The 16,316-nt window shown below is 57.5% G+C and overlaps 1 protein-coding gene across 3 annotated transcripts; it reads left to right on the top strand.

Moving 5' to 3' along the window:
* The first annotated feature begins 747 nt into the window (after positions 1 to 747).
* On the top strand, positions 748 to 15,561 carry RASGRP2 (RAS guanyl releasing protein 2). Of its 3 annotated transcripts, none has more exons than XM_044259601.1 (17): positions 748 to 766; positions 3,314 to 3,454; positions 4,112 to 4,214; positions 4,771 to 4,833; positions 5,159 to 5,290; positions 6,069 to 6,219; positions 6,412 to 6,585; positions 6,768 to 6,884; positions 7,992 to 8,273; positions 9,174 to 9,251; positions 9,480 to 9,602; positions 9,914 to 10,029; positions 13,138 to 13,279; positions 13,519 to 13,555; positions 13,953 to 14,129; positions 15,120 to 15,184; positions 15,345 to 15,561. In XM_044259601.1, the coding sequence occupies exons 2-16, from the start codon at positions 3,382 to 3,384 to the stop codon at positions 15,176 to 15,178; spliced, it is 1,827 nt and encodes a 608-aa protein (XP_044115536.1). In that variant the 5' UTR covers positions 748 to 766; positions 3,314 to 3,381; the 3' UTR covers positions 15,179 to 15,184; positions 15,345 to 15,561. The 3 variants fall into 3 exon arrangements, with proteins under 3 accessions (XP_044115536.1, XP_044115534.1, XP_044115535.1); XM_044259599.1 differs by lacking the exon at positions 748 to 766 and adding an exon at positions 1,423 to 1,479; XM_044259600.1 differs by lacking the exons at positions 748 to 766; positions 5,159 to 5,290 and adding an exon at positions 1,423 to 1,479.
* Positions 15,562 to 16,316: the final 755 nt, after the last annotated feature.

The following is a 16,316-nucleotide window of genomic DNA, read 5'->3' as shown; positions in this document are numbered from 1 at the left end:
TCTCTTCTCAGAGCTGTGTCCATACTAGGTCAGCGGCCTGCCAGGCTGGCCGAGGGCGGGGCCTCTCCTGGGTGGGGCCCCCCGGGGCCGGGAGCTGGGACTCCAGCAGAGGCCTCCGGGACTACCGAGGATCCACGCAGTCCCGGGCAGGACTTAGGAGGGGGAGGAGCCTGTGGGTGGTTGGCGCCTTTTTGACTCCGCCCTTAGCCCCGCCCCATTGCAGTGTTTAAGGGTCTCTAAGCAGGTAGCTACACTTGGTCTAAGGTCGGGGTGTTAGGGCGGAGGACACTCACAGACCGTCTAGGCTAGCCCAGTGTTGCCCCCCCCCGGCACTTTGGAGAAACTGAGGACCGGAAAGGGCCTGTTTCTGGGCCTCATATTACCAAGATTGAGGTGTGGGGGAGGTACTGCCTCCCTAGCCCTGAGGCAGGAAAGGGCAAGCCTCGAAAGGCAGGTTTGGGGCCCGCGGTTTCGCAGTGAGTGTGTTTGAACCCAAACCGCCGGAAATGGTTACTGGCTCCCCTAGGCCCGGCTTGTGGGGACCCCAACTGCCTGTGGCTGCCCCTCCCAAGTTCCTCTCTGCCGGGGGGAGGGGCGACCCGCGCACAGGTCTCCAGTCTCCAAGCTGCGCAGAACCCACCCGTGGCTTGCAGCTGCCCCTTCCCATCTGGCCCCGTGGGGAGCCAGGCTTCCAGGGCCCGTCCCCACTGTGTGAATTGGAACCCCCCCGTCCCCATTCCCCCAGTCATCGAGGCCACGTTTTCAGGTAGCAGCATTTTCATTCCTCCCTCCCACAGGCCCCTGTCCCCAAAACGTTCCTAGCCCCTCCTCCAAGCTATCACAAGGACCCGCTCTCCCCACGCCCCCGATCTCTACCAGGTTTCTGCCCCCCTCAGCCCGCAGGAAGACGCCCAGCCCCGGGTCCGGTTAGCCCCGTGGGAACGGTTTGTCTCGAAAACAGGAACCCGGGCGGGGGCGGGGCGAGGCGCCCCTTCCCCACCGCAGTCCGCTTCCTGCCCCTCCCGGCTTCCTCTGCCCATCACCAGGCGGGGCGGGGGGCATAAGGGCATCTGGGTGGGGGGAGAGGGCTCTTGGTTTGGCTCCCCCCTCCAGGAACCGCGAGGCCCGACCTCCGCTCGCCCACCCTTGGCGCGGCGGGTGGCTCAGCCCCAGCCTGCGGCCCTGGCCTTCCGGGCGGCGCGGCAGGGGAGGGGTTAAGCTGCCGCAGGAACCGCCGCGTGCGGGGCGACGGGGAGCCCCCAATGGGGGTGGCGCAGCGGGCTGTGCGGAGCCCCGCGCCGGGGCGGGAGGGGCGGGGAGGGGAGGGGGCGGCCGCGGCGCGGGGGCGGGGCGGCGGGAAGCGGGGCAGCGGCGCGGAGGGCGGGCGGGAGCCGCAGCCGCAGCGAGGCCGGCGGGCGGGAGCGCACGGAGGTGGCGCCGGCCCGGCCGAGAGCGGGCTCCGTGCCGCGGGTCCCAAGAGTGAGTGAGCGAGAGCGGGCGGGGCGCTGGGCAGAAGAGGGCCCGGCCCCTAGGGGTCCCCCCGCGGGCGATACAGGCGGGCTGGGGGCAGCGGGTATGGATTGGTGGGTGCGGAGTCTGTGGCCGGGTCCGGGGTGGGAGGGAGAGAGCTGAAGCGCCCTGGACAACCGGCGGGAGAGGGCGGCATCCGCGGCGCAACCGGCTCTTCCCAGCCACGTCTTAGCTGGCCCTTCTCCCGCGGAACCCCCATTTGACAGATGAGAAAATTGAGGCTCCGAGAGGCTAAGTGACTCTCAAGGTCACACAGCGAGACAGCGGCAGGGCTAGACGGGGTTGGTAAAGGGTGGCTCCTAGGAAAAGTCCGCCGGAGAACTCGGGAGAGGAGCCCCCCTCCAAGCCCAGGGGAGTTTGTGTAGGGGCGGGGTACCTTTTGTGGGGCCCGGCCCTGCCTGAGCCCGGGGATGAGGGTTGTCAGGGCGTTGTGGCCGCAGAGCTTTTCCTGGACTGCGGATGAAAGGGGGGGCGGCGGCGGAATGGGCGTGTGTGCTCACCCACGGGGGTGTGTGCGTATGTGGGAGTGTGCATGCGTGTAGGTGTCCTGTCTTGTGTGTGTGCACACGTGTGCGATTCCAGCGTCTCTGTGGCCGCGGAACTCCAGGCTGGCCTGGCTCTAGTGAGCTGCAAGTCCGGGAACGGGCCCCATCAAAGGGCTGGCCGCATTCTAGGCTGGAAGGCTGGGTGTGTGCGCCGAAGGGTGCCTTCCTGCAGGTGTGTGCTGACTGTGCGTGCCATTGTGTGTATGAGACAGAGGATGGGAGACAAGTGCCAGAGGCTCGGGTGTGTGTGTGTGGGGGGAGGGGGTCTTACACCCCAATGTGGGCCCCTGGCCTCGGGTATAGAACGAGTGTATGTCCCTGCTTGGGTGCGTCTGACCCTGCTGATGGATACCGCCAGGCATTCTCCACCCCTCACGGCGCTAGCGCCCCCTTCTGGGCACCCTGCTCTGTGTGCTTGAATGTGGCCGGCCTCTGTGTGCGCTCACAGTTGGACTGTGCAGTATGGGGGCCTGGAACTCGGGCTGGGGATGAAGATGGTCTGCTAAAGGGCTGAGCCTGGACCCCTGGGGCCTTCACTGAGAAGGTGGCTTGGGAGCGCGAGGTTCCCAGGCTCAGGCTTCCCGCTGACGCCTCCCGGCCGCAGCGGGCTACCCCCACCCCCACCCCCCACCCCGCCCCAGGAATGTTCTCCACTCCAGCTCGCCTCCCCAAGGGCAGGCCCCTGGGGGCTGCCACAGCCCCGCCTCCCCTCCCCGGGAGCCCGGGAGGGGACGATGCGGGCAGGACGCCTGGGTTCCTCCCTCCCTCCCATCCCAGGGAGAAATTCCTCCGAGGTCCCCTCAGGCTCTGGGTTCCCAAAATAACCCTGCGGGGGAAGGGAGGCTGTGGCGGGAGGGAAGCGGGAGGGGCGCGGAGCCGAGCCGCGGGGTGCTGCAGGTGCCTCTGGTGGAGAGGACGCGAGCGGAAGAAGGCCTAGGAGGGGCTGGAGCACAAACCAGTCCCCGGAGTCCTGTCTCGTCCCCCTTCCCGGGGAGCCCCCTCTGCCTTCCCGTGACTCCGAGGGTGAGCCGGAAGCCTCTCGGCCGCTCGGTTTCCCAACTGGTGGGTTGCACCATCCCGGGCCAGACCGTTTAACCCCGGGAGTGGCCGCAGTGGACTACTCCGCCCCTGCCCAGCAGGGGGCGTGCCCGCCCCGCCCCTGCCCCGCCCCGCGCCTGGAACCCCCGCCCCCCCCGCCGGCCCCTCGGCAGACTCCCTCTCTGCCTCTCCTGGGACAGGGGTCCCGTCCGAGCCCTGTGGGAGGCTCCGGAGTGCAGCTGGGCCCAGCCTACCCGCTCCGGCAGTCATGGCGGGCACCCTAGACCTGGACAAGGGCTGCACAGTGGAGGAGCTGCTCCGCGGCTGCATCGAAGCCTTTGGTGAGTGGCACGCGAGGGCACACCCTGCCCGAGACCAGCCCCGAGCCTGAAGCGGGGTCCCTGCCTCCCAGGACAGACCGCCAGCCTAGACCCACCCGGTTTCGCAGGCTGCAACCTTTTTAACGAAAGCCTGCTCTCCATCACAGGGTGGAGGGATCCACAGGCTTCAGAAAGGTTGTTCCCCTTCCCTAGCACGCCGGCGTTGAAGGGAGTGGGACGGGGTCCCCAGACTCTGGCACATGAGGCGATTATCTGTCTCCCCAGAGATTCCGGAGGAACTCTCTATCTCCGGCCTGGGAGCTGTTTCCGGCTGATGGGGGGCGGCTTATCTGGTGAAGGGGTGCCCCTTCCCCCAAGCACACAGGAAATGACCTCTCGATTCCTGACTCTGGGGAACCCAGGCTTCTTCCGCCCCAGCTGGTTCCCCTCGGGATGGTGGGCCGGATCGGACAGTCCCGTCCTCCAGGTCTTCGGATCCTGCCTTATCCCTCTCCCACCCTCCCTTTTCTCCCATATCTGCCTACTGGTTTCAGAGTCCTGGGAAAGCAGGTGATGGGCGGGGAGGGGGAGATACCCGGCGGGCGGTGAGGTAGGCTTGAGGGACCACAGCTGCGGGACGAAGGGTCAACCCTCTCCTCTCTGACCCCTCGGAGTTAGATGACTCCGGGAAGGTGCGGGACCCTCAGCTGGTGCGTATGTTCCTCATGATGCATCCTTGGTACATCCCGTCCTCTCAGCTGGCGGCAAAACTGCTTCACATATATCCTTCGCAGGCCGCGCCATGGGCCCCGCGGTCCCGGTCCATGAGGGAGCCTGGCTGCCCGGCCCAGCCCAGGCCGAGACTGGGCTTTACTCCTACAGCGTGAGCCCTTCCTGTGTCCTAAAATTCAGGCTTGGCCCAGCCACGCTCCACGGCCTAGGCTCCGCCCCTTTCCTCTTCTAGACTCAGGCACCGCCCCCTCCCGCCCCCTCCCCAACCTGGGCTTTGCTCTCCTGCTCCCTACAGTCTAAGACCTGTCCCTGCTCCCAGCCCAGGTCCCTCCTCTGGCCTCTCTTCTGGAGCCCAGGCCATGCTGTCAGCCACCCCCAGAACCTAGCTTCCTCCCCATCTGTACACCCACCCAAACCTCACCCCCTCACCCCACCCTTCAGCCCCTTTCCGACCGGCCCCGCCCCAGGTCCCGCCCCCAGCATTTCTCCTAGGACCAGGCCGGGCCTTCAGCCTCCGTCCAGCCTCCCTCCGGAACTCAGAACCCTTCTGCAGCCTCCCTTTCTAGAATTCGTCTCCATTCTCGATTTCCTTAACCCCCCTTCACCTACCAGCAGTCCCGGAAGGACAACTCCAATTCGCTGCAGGTGAAAACATGCCACCTGGTCAGGTGAGTCTTCCTTTTGGGGCTCTGTCCCCTCCTTTTGCTCCCTTCTCTCAGGCATCAGATTGGCTTGACGGAGTGGAAAGGGCCCGTTCTGGAAAGTCAGTCGTGTGGGTTCGAGCTCCGGCTCTGTCCATGGTGGGCTTGCTGCCGCCGGCTCGCCCCTTGCTTGTCTGGGTCTGGTTTTGGGATTTGCCCAGAAGGGGTGGGGAAGGAATAAACCCGGAGGTGGGGGGACCACAGTCTTAGGGCTCTTTCCCTCTCTCTGGGGAGCTCCAGTCTCTGGGATGGAGGGGGAGGCCTGCTTTGGGTGACTCGAAGCTTCTAGCAGGTACTGGATCTCAGCATTCCCAGCAGAGTTTGATTTGAACCCTGAGCTCGCTGAGCAGATCAAGGAGCTGAAGGCTCTGCTTGACCAAGAAGGGAACCGGCGGCACAGCAGCCTCATTGACATCGAGAGCGTGTGCGTGGGGCGAGCTAGAGGGCTGGGGAGGGCGCTCAGCATCCCACACCATCTGTCCTTAATAAATGTTTGTTGAATTGAATGAGTGAGGGTCATGTCACTCTCTTGCTTGAAAACCTGTGGCTCCCTGTCACCTTCACAATGTCTCGGCCGGGGATTAAGGCCTTTGGTAGTCTCCGGCCGGCTTGGCGTTCCTGCCTCATCTTCCACAGCCCGCTCCCATCCCACGCCCTTCATACCGCAGCTGCACGCCATTCTCCCGCCTTCCCTCCCTTCCCACCATGGCGCTCTGCTCATCTGGGTCCCCTTGCCTGCCTCTCTGTGTTGTGGAGACTCCATTCAGGCATGGAGTGTCCGTGGGCTCGGAGGGCTCAGAAGGCTTCCGGGGAAGAATCTGTCATTCCCTCCTGTGTCCCCTGCCACCAGGCGCTGTGCGGAGACGCCCTCCCCTCCCCATGACCCCCCTCGCCCGCTGCCCCACGCAAAGACTTGCACACGTGCTACTCTGTTCTGTGGTTGTTTCTGTGTCTGTCTCCCGCAGTAGACTGTGAGCTCAAGGGCAGGAACTGTGTGTTGCTCCTCTCTGTACCCCCCCGCGCCTAGCACAGTGCCTGAGCGCAGGACGAGGAGGAGACTGTAGGAGTTGTGGGGACGGGGAACTCGGTGTCCATCTGGCATAGTGCTTCAGATGGTGTAGGTCTCCCGGTGCGTCTGCATGAGGGCGCAGCGGAGAGGGCGTCTCCAGCAAAGGACTCACGGCTCCTACTCCACCTCCCAGCCCCACCTACAAGTGGAAGAGGCAGGTGACCCAGCGGAACCCTGTAGGACAGAAAAAGCGAAAGATGTCCCTATTGTTCGACCACCTGGAGCCTATGGAGCTGGCCGAGCATCTCACCTACTTGGAGTATCGCTCCTTCTGCAAAATCCTGGTGCGGCCCGCGGGCCTTGGGGTAGGGTGGGCTGGGAAGAGGGCCCCAGGAGGGACAGGGTCCCTGGGATTAGGCAGGGTCACAGGGCCGGACGGGGGTTTCCGGGTCACCAACCAAGGGCAGCCGGAGGGTGAGGAGGGGCCATCGGTGAGGGGAGAGGCCTGAAGGGGCTGAGGCCACTCCTACCCCCAGTTCCAGGACTATCACAGTTTTGTGACTCATGGCTGCACGGTGGACAACCCGGTCCTGGAGCGGTTCATCTCCCTTTTCAACAGTGTTTCCCAGTGGGTGCAGCTCATGATCCTCAGCAAGCCCACGGCCCCTCAGCGTGCCCTGGTCATCACGCACTTTGTCCACGTGGCAGAGGTGCCTGCCCCGCCCCCCAAGCCCCGCCCCTTCCTCAAGCCCCGCCCACACCCAAGCCCCGCCCTCCCACTCCCTCCTTTCTGCTCACCCACTGCCTCCTCTCCAGAGAAGCCTGGCCAAATCTAGGGCCTTGTCCAGTGACTCACTGCCTTTCTCCTCTTCGTTTGCCACCTCCCCCCCAGAAGCTGCTGCAGTTGCAGAATTTCAACACGCTGATGGCGGTGGTCGGAGGCCTGAGTCACAGCTCCATCTCCCGCCTCAAGGAGACCCACAGTCATGTTAGCCCTGAGACCATCAAGGTGCCTGGGACCCCGGGGTTTGGGGGGGGGGTGTCAGGGGAAGAGCCTCGTCAAGCCTGGGGTCAGCCTTCCCACGTCTGGCCTTCCTGAGTAGTGCTGGGAGCTGGGCACTCCTGTCCCCATTTGACAGATACAGAAACTGAGGCTCAGAGGGGTTCAGTGCTCTTCCTAGGTTACACAGTGAGAGTGGCAGGGGGGGGCTCACAGGTCTGCCTGACCCCAGAGTTGGCACTTTTCTCCTCTCCTTATATTTATCTTCTCACATATCGGGTGATGTACATATAGAGACATATAGAAAACAAATGTAGAGATTAAGGAAAAGTTATAAAGAAAATGCCTGTGTAACTACCACACAGGTCAAGAAATAGAACATTGCCAGCCCCCGAAGCTCCCAGCACCCTAGAGCATAACTCCCTCCCCATCAGAGGTAACCCATGTCATGACTTTCGTAATGATGATGGCCTTGGTTTTCTTTATAGCTCTACCACTTACGTATGAATCTCCAAACAATGTGGGTTTTTTGTCGCCTGTTTTTGGATTTTCTATGAATGGAATCCTGTTGTATGTTATTTTATGTCTTGCTTCTTTCATCCTCACATTCTGTTACTTGGAGCTGTTGTTCATGCAGTTCTGTTGCCGTATGATATTTTATTGTAAGTCCTAACCACAGTGTGTGGATCTGTTCTCCTGCTGAACATCTGGGGGGGTCTTTCCAGTGCGGGCTGTCACAAACGGTGCAGCCAGGAACATTCTTCTGGATCTTTCTCCTGTGCTCTTTGCCTCCCTGAGCCTCAGTTTTTTCTCTTATGAAGTGTTGGTGGTAGTCCATGCTCAGACCTGGTGCGGAGGTGTGGTGTTTGCCTGTGGGTGTTCCCTTGAGCTCATGACCTACGAACTCTGACCCCCTCCTGGGGCTAAGAGAGACAGTTCTGGGGGACAGTGAGGGAGGATTTTTAATCTTTTGCCCATTCCTGACTCTGACTCCTCATCCTCTCCCACATTTCCTGGGCGGGTGGGAGGGTAGTTGAGCCAGTGACGTGTGTGTGTGTGTGTGTGTGTGTGAGTGACCATGACCCTCTGCCTTCTGCCTCCCCCCCAACCCCTCAGCTCTGGGAAGGTCTGACAGAACTAGTGACGGCCACCGGCAACTATGGCAACTATCGGCGCCGGCTGGCCGCCTGTGTGGGCTTCCGCTTTCCCATCCTGGGCGTACACCTCAAGGACTTGGTGGCCCTCCAGCTGGCACTGCCTGACTGGTTGGACCCTGCCCGGACCCGACTTAATGGGGCCAAGATGAAACAGCTCTTCAGCATCCTGGAGGAGCTGGCCATGGTGACCAGCCTTCGGCCACCAGTGCAGGCCAACCCCGATCTGCTGAGCCTACTCACGGTGAGCGGTGGGGAGCAGGGATGCTGCGTGGCTGGGCACCGGGGGTGACAACCATACCTGGTCTTGGGTTTGTGCAAGGCTGCAAATGTGGCCTTGAGTTTGAGGTCCTGATCGAGGGATGGAGATCCAACTTGTGCTGCAGGGTTTGGAGTGGACTCTGAGATGAGTTCCGGGCTCTGAATGGGGCTATGGATGGAGGTCTGTCACGAGGCTGCCATATGGGCTTGTTTGTGTTGGGCCTTGAAGCCGGGCCTGGGTCCTGGGTTGAGTTCCTGGGACTGGGTTGTATTCAAGGCATGGGGCCCAGCACTGGGTTCTGGGTGTGGGAGTGGTTTCTAAACATAGCCTTGAGCTCAAGCCCAGACTTGGACTTAGTTTTGGGGTCTAGGATGAGAGTGAAGTTCTAGTCCAGATCTGGATTAGATTCTAGACACAGAGCTAGGGCTTGGGTTTTGGGTTTAGAGTGAATTCTTAGCTGTTTCTAGGCTCTGGACTGGGATCAGGATTGAAATCTGAGCTGGACTGTGGATGCTGGGTTCTAGGTTGGGACTTAATCTCAGAGCTCTTGGCTGTGTTCTGACCTAGATTCTTGGCTGGATTCTTGGCAGTGCCTTCTGCTCCAGGTTTGGGCCAAGATGTGGTCCATGTGCAAGGCTGGTGTGTGGTTGCTGGCTCGATCTCATGACAGCGAATCATGACCAGAGGCAAAATCAAGCCTCAGCCACCCAGGCGCCCTGCTGGGGTGTATTCTAAGCTGACATTTGTCCTGAGTCTAGCTTCTAGACGGGGTTCCAGGCTGAGCTATGGCCTCTAAGTGGACCTATGACCCTGGGCTCTGGACAGTGGACTCCTGAGGGCATCAGGGGGCAATGGGTATGATGAGACCTATGTGTGTCCCAGGTATCTTTGGATCAGTATCAGACAGAGGATGAACTCTATCAGCTGTCCCTCCAGCGGGAGCCGCGCTCCAAGTCCTCGGTGAGATGCGGAATCACTGCTTCCCCACTCTGCCCAACCTCTTCCTCCCCTACCTCTGCCCTTCCTGAGAATCCCAGGATGTGAGGGCAAGCAGAGCTCTTAGAAACAACTTCACTTCTTCAGCTTGCTGGGCGGGCTCCCTTCTCCCCAGGGCTCCCCCCTCCTCTGCTCCCCTGGGCCCTGGGCTCCTTCCTTCTGGCCCTCACTCAGTCCTGACCATTCCCATAGCCAACCAGCCCCACAAGCTGCACCCCGCCTCCCCGGCCCCCAGTGCTGGATGAGTGGACCTCAGCTGCCAAGCCCAAGTTGGATCAGGCTCTTATGGTGGAACACATCGAGAAGATGGTAGAGGTGAGACTCTGTGGCAGCCTGCCCTGGCACCTGAGGGGCTGGGGGGCAGGTCTGTAGTGGTTAATCAAGAGTGATTTTGCCAGACCACTACCCTTGGAGCCATACCAGTGCCATGTTCAAGGGCCAGCGCTCTGTCTCCAGAAGGCAAGGGGCATAGCAAGTGGGTGGGGTTGGAGTGGGGGTCTGGAAGAGGGAGATAAAAGGAGAGATGGAGAGGCCCCCGCATCTGAGCCACCCTTTGTAACACGGGCTGGGAAGATGGGCATTTTGTTTTATGCTCTTGCCCCTGTATGTTCTTCTGTGTGTTCCAGTCTGTGTTCCGGAACTTTGACGTCGATGGGGACGGCCACATCTCACAGGAAGAGTTCCAGATCATCCGTGGGAACTTCCCTTACCTCAGCGCCTTTGGGGACCTCGACCAGAACCAGTGAGGAGGGCTGGGGGCTGGGGGAGAGGGAAGGCAGGCTCACTTCCCCTCCTGTTTCAGCTTCCGGCTGTGCAAGAGAAGGCCATTGAACCAGATGATCTCTGCAGAGGAAGCTACCAGTGTGGGGAGGGGCTCTTATTTGGGTGGGGGGAGGCTGTCAGATGTGGCAGCACAGGGTCACCTCACTTCTTCAGGCAGATGGGGGGCTCCACCTGACTCTTACAAAGAGGGGGGCCTGGGGACAGTGGAGCTCGCAGCTGGCAAAAAGTGTGGGCAAGTTCAAGTCCTGGGTAGCCTGTTTTAATGAATAGAAAAGAAAGGCCTGTAATTAGCAGCACCCACTTGCTTATCAACAGTTCACATCCTGACAATTTGGACAAACAGCTGGTTTTGTGAAGTAGGTTAAACATGCCCCCCGCAACCACGTTCAGATCCCCATTTTGCTGAGCAGAGACAAAACGCTTTACAGTCCAGCTTGGGTTGAGTTATATTTTAATGTTATTCATGTTTCAAAACTCTGTTTTTTTTTTTTTTTAATTTCCCATACTGTAAAACTCCATGGTAAAAAAGAATTCCAGGTAGAGAAATAGATTTATAGTGAACAAAGCCTATGAATTAAGAAGCAGTTCCCTTCTTTCCCCCATCTTTCCCATCAGAAGAGGTTCTATTATCCTTAGCAACACATTAGCAATGTTCCTGGTTTGGCTACAGTGTATCCTTCCAGTCTTTTTTTCCCATGTTCTGTATGAGATGATCCAGATTTTGTCTGTCTGGGTCTGTTCCTTAGACAAACAGGATTACTGTATAAATCTGCCTCTGCCCATGGTGCTGGTTGTCATTGCCTTGTTTCTGCTCCCAGAACTGAGACCAAGTTCTAGGTTAGGTCCCTGGGTGGGTGGGTGGATTTTTCTTTCTTTTTTTTTTTTCCAGGTCACACGTTCAGTGAGGGTGGAGCCCTTGGAGACCTTGGAAATAGCTTCACACAGGGGTCTCAAGCCTTAACCCCCCACCTTCTCTACACACAAAGCCTTGTGCCCAGCCCGTCTGGGTATCAAAACCAGCACCCAGCTCACTGGGGAGACCAGCAAGCTCCTCCTGGGGCAGCCTCAGCATCTGGTCCCTACTCCCTGCATTAGCTTGAAGCTCACTCTTTGTTTCTGCACCTTGGGGGGCATCCATTTGTTTCTGGCAAATTCACCTTTGCCCTTGAAGCAAGTGGATGTATTTTAATACCAGAATCTATGTATTCATAGCAGTAGGGTTGTCAGGTTTTTGTGTTGTTGTTCTTGTTGGTTTCTTTTTTTTTTTTTTCTTTTCTTTTCTTTTTAATCCCTGTCTTGATGTAATTGCACATCTTGGCTTTTTGCGTTTGTTTTTGTTTTCCACTTAACCCTTTATCATGGACAGCTTCCCATGCTGCTTCATGTTTAGAAAAGCTGCAGCAGAGCTCCACAGTGTAGCCGGGCTGTCACTGGCCTCCCCATTCTCCTGCTGACAGACATGGAGACTGTTCCCAGTGTTTCGCTATTAATATACGCCGCGCTGCTGTGAGCATCTTTGTACCCATGCACTCAGGCCACTATTTCAGTAGGATAAATTCCTAGAAGTGGGATAATTGGATCAAAAGATATGCACATTCTAAATTAGGAGAGAGACTGCCAAAGTGACCTCAGGCAAGGTTGTGCCAGCTTGCACCCCGATCAGCAGTGAGCAAGTGCCCATTTCCCAACTTCCTTGCCAACAGTGGACGCTATAATAAGCTTTACAATTTTGTCAGTCTAATTGGCAAATGGTGTCTTGGTTAAATCTGGATCTCTTCAATACTAGTGGGGGTAGGATATCTTTTCATATGTTTATTGGCCTCTTGTATTTCTTCTGTGGATTGCCTGTTCATAGTCTTTCTCCATTATTCCACTGGATTCATTGGTCTTTTTCTCATCAATTTTCAGAATCTCTGTTAATGGATATTAACCCTTTGCTGTTGAATGTGTTCGCAAATATTTCTCCCAGTCTGTCATTTATGTTGTCTTTTGCCATATAAAGTTTTTAAAAAATGTCGTGTGCTCAATATGTCAGTCTTTTCCTTATGGCTTCTCGGATTTGTGTTATGTGTAGAAGGGCCCTACTCTCCTGGAAATTACAAAGTAATTCTCTTACACCTTTTCCGAGACTTTGATAATTTTTTTTTTTTTTACATTAGTGTTCTCAGTTCAGTGAGGATTTTAGTGCTCTTGCACAGTGTGAGATAGGGATCTAGGATGATATTCTTTTCTAGATGGACAGTGGACCCCATGCCCCATTGAACGGAAGGGTTGGTCACCGGATCATGTCACAGAGCCCGAGATATAATGGACAGGAGTTTCCAACAAGGACCAACCCTGCTGGAAGTAGCTCCTGGTGGCCCAGGACCCACTAACTACAAAAACACAGTTGTAAATGCTTACTGTGTACCTGACTCACCAAATCCTCACCAAAACTCTCCGAGGGGCAGGGATTATCACAGTCCCCATTTGCAGAAGCAGAAACTGAGGCACAAGGAGATTAACTAGCCCAAAGGTCACACAGCCAGGAGTAGCAGACCAGAATTTGAGTTGAGGTCTGTCTCCAGATCACATGCTCACTCTTGCCCTACAGTACATTGATGGGTAAGAAAAGGGTTCTGTGGGCAGCCCTGGCTTACGTGGGCTTCTCCTTCTGGCAGCCAGTCACAAGAGAGTGAGATGCAAGTGGCTTTTCCCCATCTTTCCCAGTCCCGGAGCTCCTCAGAAATCTAATTCTCAGGGCTCCCCACTGGTGTTCCAAGGCTAATGATCTTGTGGGCAGGTGTGCAGCCCTTTCAGTTAGTGTCCACCCCTACTATGTGAAGTGGCCGGGGCAGAAATTCGATCCCCATTTTTCTGGGAAGGCGGCCTGGGCGTAGTGATTTGCCCAAGACCACACAAGTAGTTGGTAGTGGCCTGCGCACCTGCCTCGCTCCAAGGCTAGCGTTCTCCCTGCTGCACCGGGAGTCCCAAATCAGGAGTTGGGTGAGGATCTTTTTCCCGGTAGGCTGCTTGGTGGGTCGTCCTGGGGAGGGCCCAACCTGAGGCGCTCCCCCTCCCCCGACAGGGATGGCTGCATCAGCAGGGAGGAGATGATCTCCTACTTCCTGCGCTCCAGCTCCGTGCTGGGCGGCCGCATGGGCTTCGTGCACAACTTCCAGGAGAGCAACTCCTTGCGCCCGGTTGCCTGCCGCCACTGCAAGGCCCTGGTGAGCCCCCGCCCAAGCCACGCCCCCAGTCCCGACCCCTCCCCCCACTGGCCCCGCCCCTGCTGGAGCCTTCTCTGCCTTATTAATCCCGCCGGGCTCTCCTCCTGCTGTTCTGCACCTACCCAGCCCTGAGGGGGCCCCAGAGAGGGCCAGCCTCAGACCCTGCCCTTGAGAAGGAAGGCGGAGAGCCTTTAGCTCTAAAGACCTCTTCGCCAGCTCGGCCCCCTTCTCTATTTCAGATCCTGGGCATCTACAAACAGGGCCTCAAATGCCGAGGTGAGCGGGGCAGGTGGGCTAAATTTTGGGGGAGGAGTTACTCCCTGGGTGGTGATTCTTATTTGGGTGGGGCATTTGAGGAACAGTGAAGAACTTCGCAGCCCGAGAGGCACAGTGATTATATTGAAAGGGGGGTACCCATCCAGTGGGCTTTTATTTTGGTGAGACAGCTGCGCAGGGAACCGAGCACTTTGGAGAGGGCAGGGACTGGCAAGTAGGATGAAGAGAACACTTTGGAAGGGGATTCTTATTTTGGTGGGGCAGCTGCTCGGGAGCAAAAGAAACTGGGGAGAAGTACAGGCCTGGAGATGGGGATGAGGGTGTTCCGACCAATGGCCCTGGCCAGGGGGCACCCGCCAACTGCCTACCCCCTCTCCCCGCCGTCTGCCTCCCCCAGCCTGTGGTGTGAACTGCCACAAACAGTGTAAAGACCGTCTGTCAGTTGAATGCCGACGCCGGGCCCAGAGTGTGAGTTTGGAGGGGTCTGCACCCTCCCCCTCCCCCACCCACACCCACCATCGGGCCTTCAGCTTCTCCCTGCCCCGCCCTGGGCGGCGAGGCTCCAGGCCTCCAGGTAAGAGGGGATCTCATTCTGTGCTGGTCTCTGAAGGGAGGGAGGCAGTGCCATGCTGGCAAAGTGCTCACTTACCCAGGATCAAACCATTCTGGAGCTGTAGTTCTCTTATTTTGGTGGGGCGATCCGGCAGGGTTGGACCGGTAAGGGGGCCAGAAGGTGGCTCAGGAACCCTTGATCTTGGGAAGCTCAGAGAGGCTAATACATAAAGAAGAGTAAAAGGGAAAGAGGTTTCAAGATTCCAGTTGCGGGGGCACCTGGCTGGCTCAGCCAGTAGAGCATGTGACTCTTGATTTCAGGGTAGTGAGTTCAAACCCCATGCTGGGCATAAAACTTACCTAAAAAAAAAAAAATCCAATCACACTCTAATTTTGTTAGGGGGATTGACAATGGATTGGAGAGGGAATTGCGTGAGCCATTTGTCTGTATTTTCCCTTTTTGGCTGCTCCAGAGGCCATTCTGAGACAAGTCCCTTGCCCTGAACATCTCCAGTGGCTCTCTTGGGGTCTCTGGTGGCTTTAGGCCAGTTTGCTGAATGACAGTTCCCCCAAATGATTATTTTGCTGAGAACAGTCTGGACAGCCATGCTAAACGGGGGTCTGAGGCAGTGACCACAACCGTTTGGATTGGCATAAGTCCTGAAAAAATAGAGGCAGGCACCAGGCATGAGTCCTCAAAAATTGAAAAGATGAAACCATTTGCATTGAGCCTTCCAGAAGTGCTGGGGTCTAAAATGTGAAACACACACAAAATTGACATTTTAAGCAAACTGTACTGACAAATCTGCGGCTGTGGAAAAGCTGCGGCAGAATGAAAACTTAGAGAAAGAGCCTCAAAAATGGGGCCGATTGGTCATTCAGTGAATTGATTTTTGGTGGATGGGTCTGCTTCCAGGATGGGGTGGGCTGTCTCCTGTGAGTGGGGGAAAGGCTGCCCAAGGCACTGGGACCCAGGAATTGTTCCTTGCCCCCCCCCCCAATTTCCTTGCAGAGATCCGAGAAGAGGATGTGCAGACAGTGGAGGATGGCGTATTTGATATCCACTTGTAATGGATGGTGAGTGCCACTGAGGGCTGGGGGCATGGAGGGAATGGCGGGAGGGATCAGGGAAACAGGCTCTCGGTGCAAATGGCCCAGTTCAGGTGGACTCCTACTTTGGGGGGGAAGGTCTTCCTTACAACTTTTGCATTTTTGCTTTTTTTTTTTTCTTTCCCAGCTGTGACTGGATCAAACACTCATATCTGCCTTGGAGAAAAGACTTGGACCAGAGCAGAAAGCCTGGGGTGCTGGGGCAGCAGGCTGGGGCCGGGTGGGCGGGGTGTGAGGGCAGCATGCAACTGAGGGTTGGGCCAGGGCTGGTGTCCCTAAGGTTGTACAGACTCTTGTGAATATTTGTACTTTCCAGATGGAATAAAAAAGGCCCATGTAATTAACCTAGACCATCAGAGCCTAGAATCTTCACGTGGTTGGGGGGTGCAGTGGGGGGGGGTGGGAACTGTCATCATAGGGACTAGTGTCTTAGAGTCTAGAACTTTGTAGTCAGAGACTCTTGGGAGGTCTGGAATCTCATGTGCTGGGAATCGGAGGGGGACTAGAATTGGGGGCTGGAACTGTAGTGCCAAAAAACCTTGGAACATAACAATTTGGGGGAGGGTCTAGAATCCCCAGGAATCCAGAAACTTGGGCATCGGAAACTTGAAGCTTATGCTTCCTTGCTCCAGAATTACTGGGTCCAGTGGTCATGGATAACCATAGCCTTCAGCCCATAGCCAAAATTCCCTTGCTTGACAGGTGACCTCTCAGCTCTAGCTTGAATCTTTCCAGTGATGGGGACCTCACTGCAGAGAATCATGGGGGAGAGAGGGTGGGACCCAGGGCAGCTCAGGCCCCAGTAGCTCTCACTGGGCTTGCATGCCTCAGGGTGGGTGTGCACTCTGAGCTTGTAGCCTCCTGGCCTTGTGCTGCTGCCAGCCGGAAGGACAGTTACTTCCAGAGGAAATGCATATTGATCCTGCTGTCAGCCTCCTGTGGCCTCTCCCAGCCCAGCCCTTCCCTCCTGAGTTTACAGCACAGAGGTTTTGGGGGTCACCGCTACCTGAGGAAGGCTAAGGCTGCTTCTAAGGCTGGTCTGGGTGAAGAGGTGGACTGGGGGGTCTTCTAAAGGTTCTGAAGCTGGGCCAGGCTCCAG

Source organism: Neovison vison, chromosome 7 (assembly GCF_020171115.1).
Source record: "Neovison vison isolate M4711 chromosome 7, ASM_NN_V1, whole genome shotgun sequence".
Lineage (NCBI taxonomy): Eukaryota > Metazoa > Chordata > Mammalia > Carnivora > Mustelidae > Neogale > Neogale vison.
This window is presented reverse-complemented; position numbering and strand designations above follow the sequence as displayed.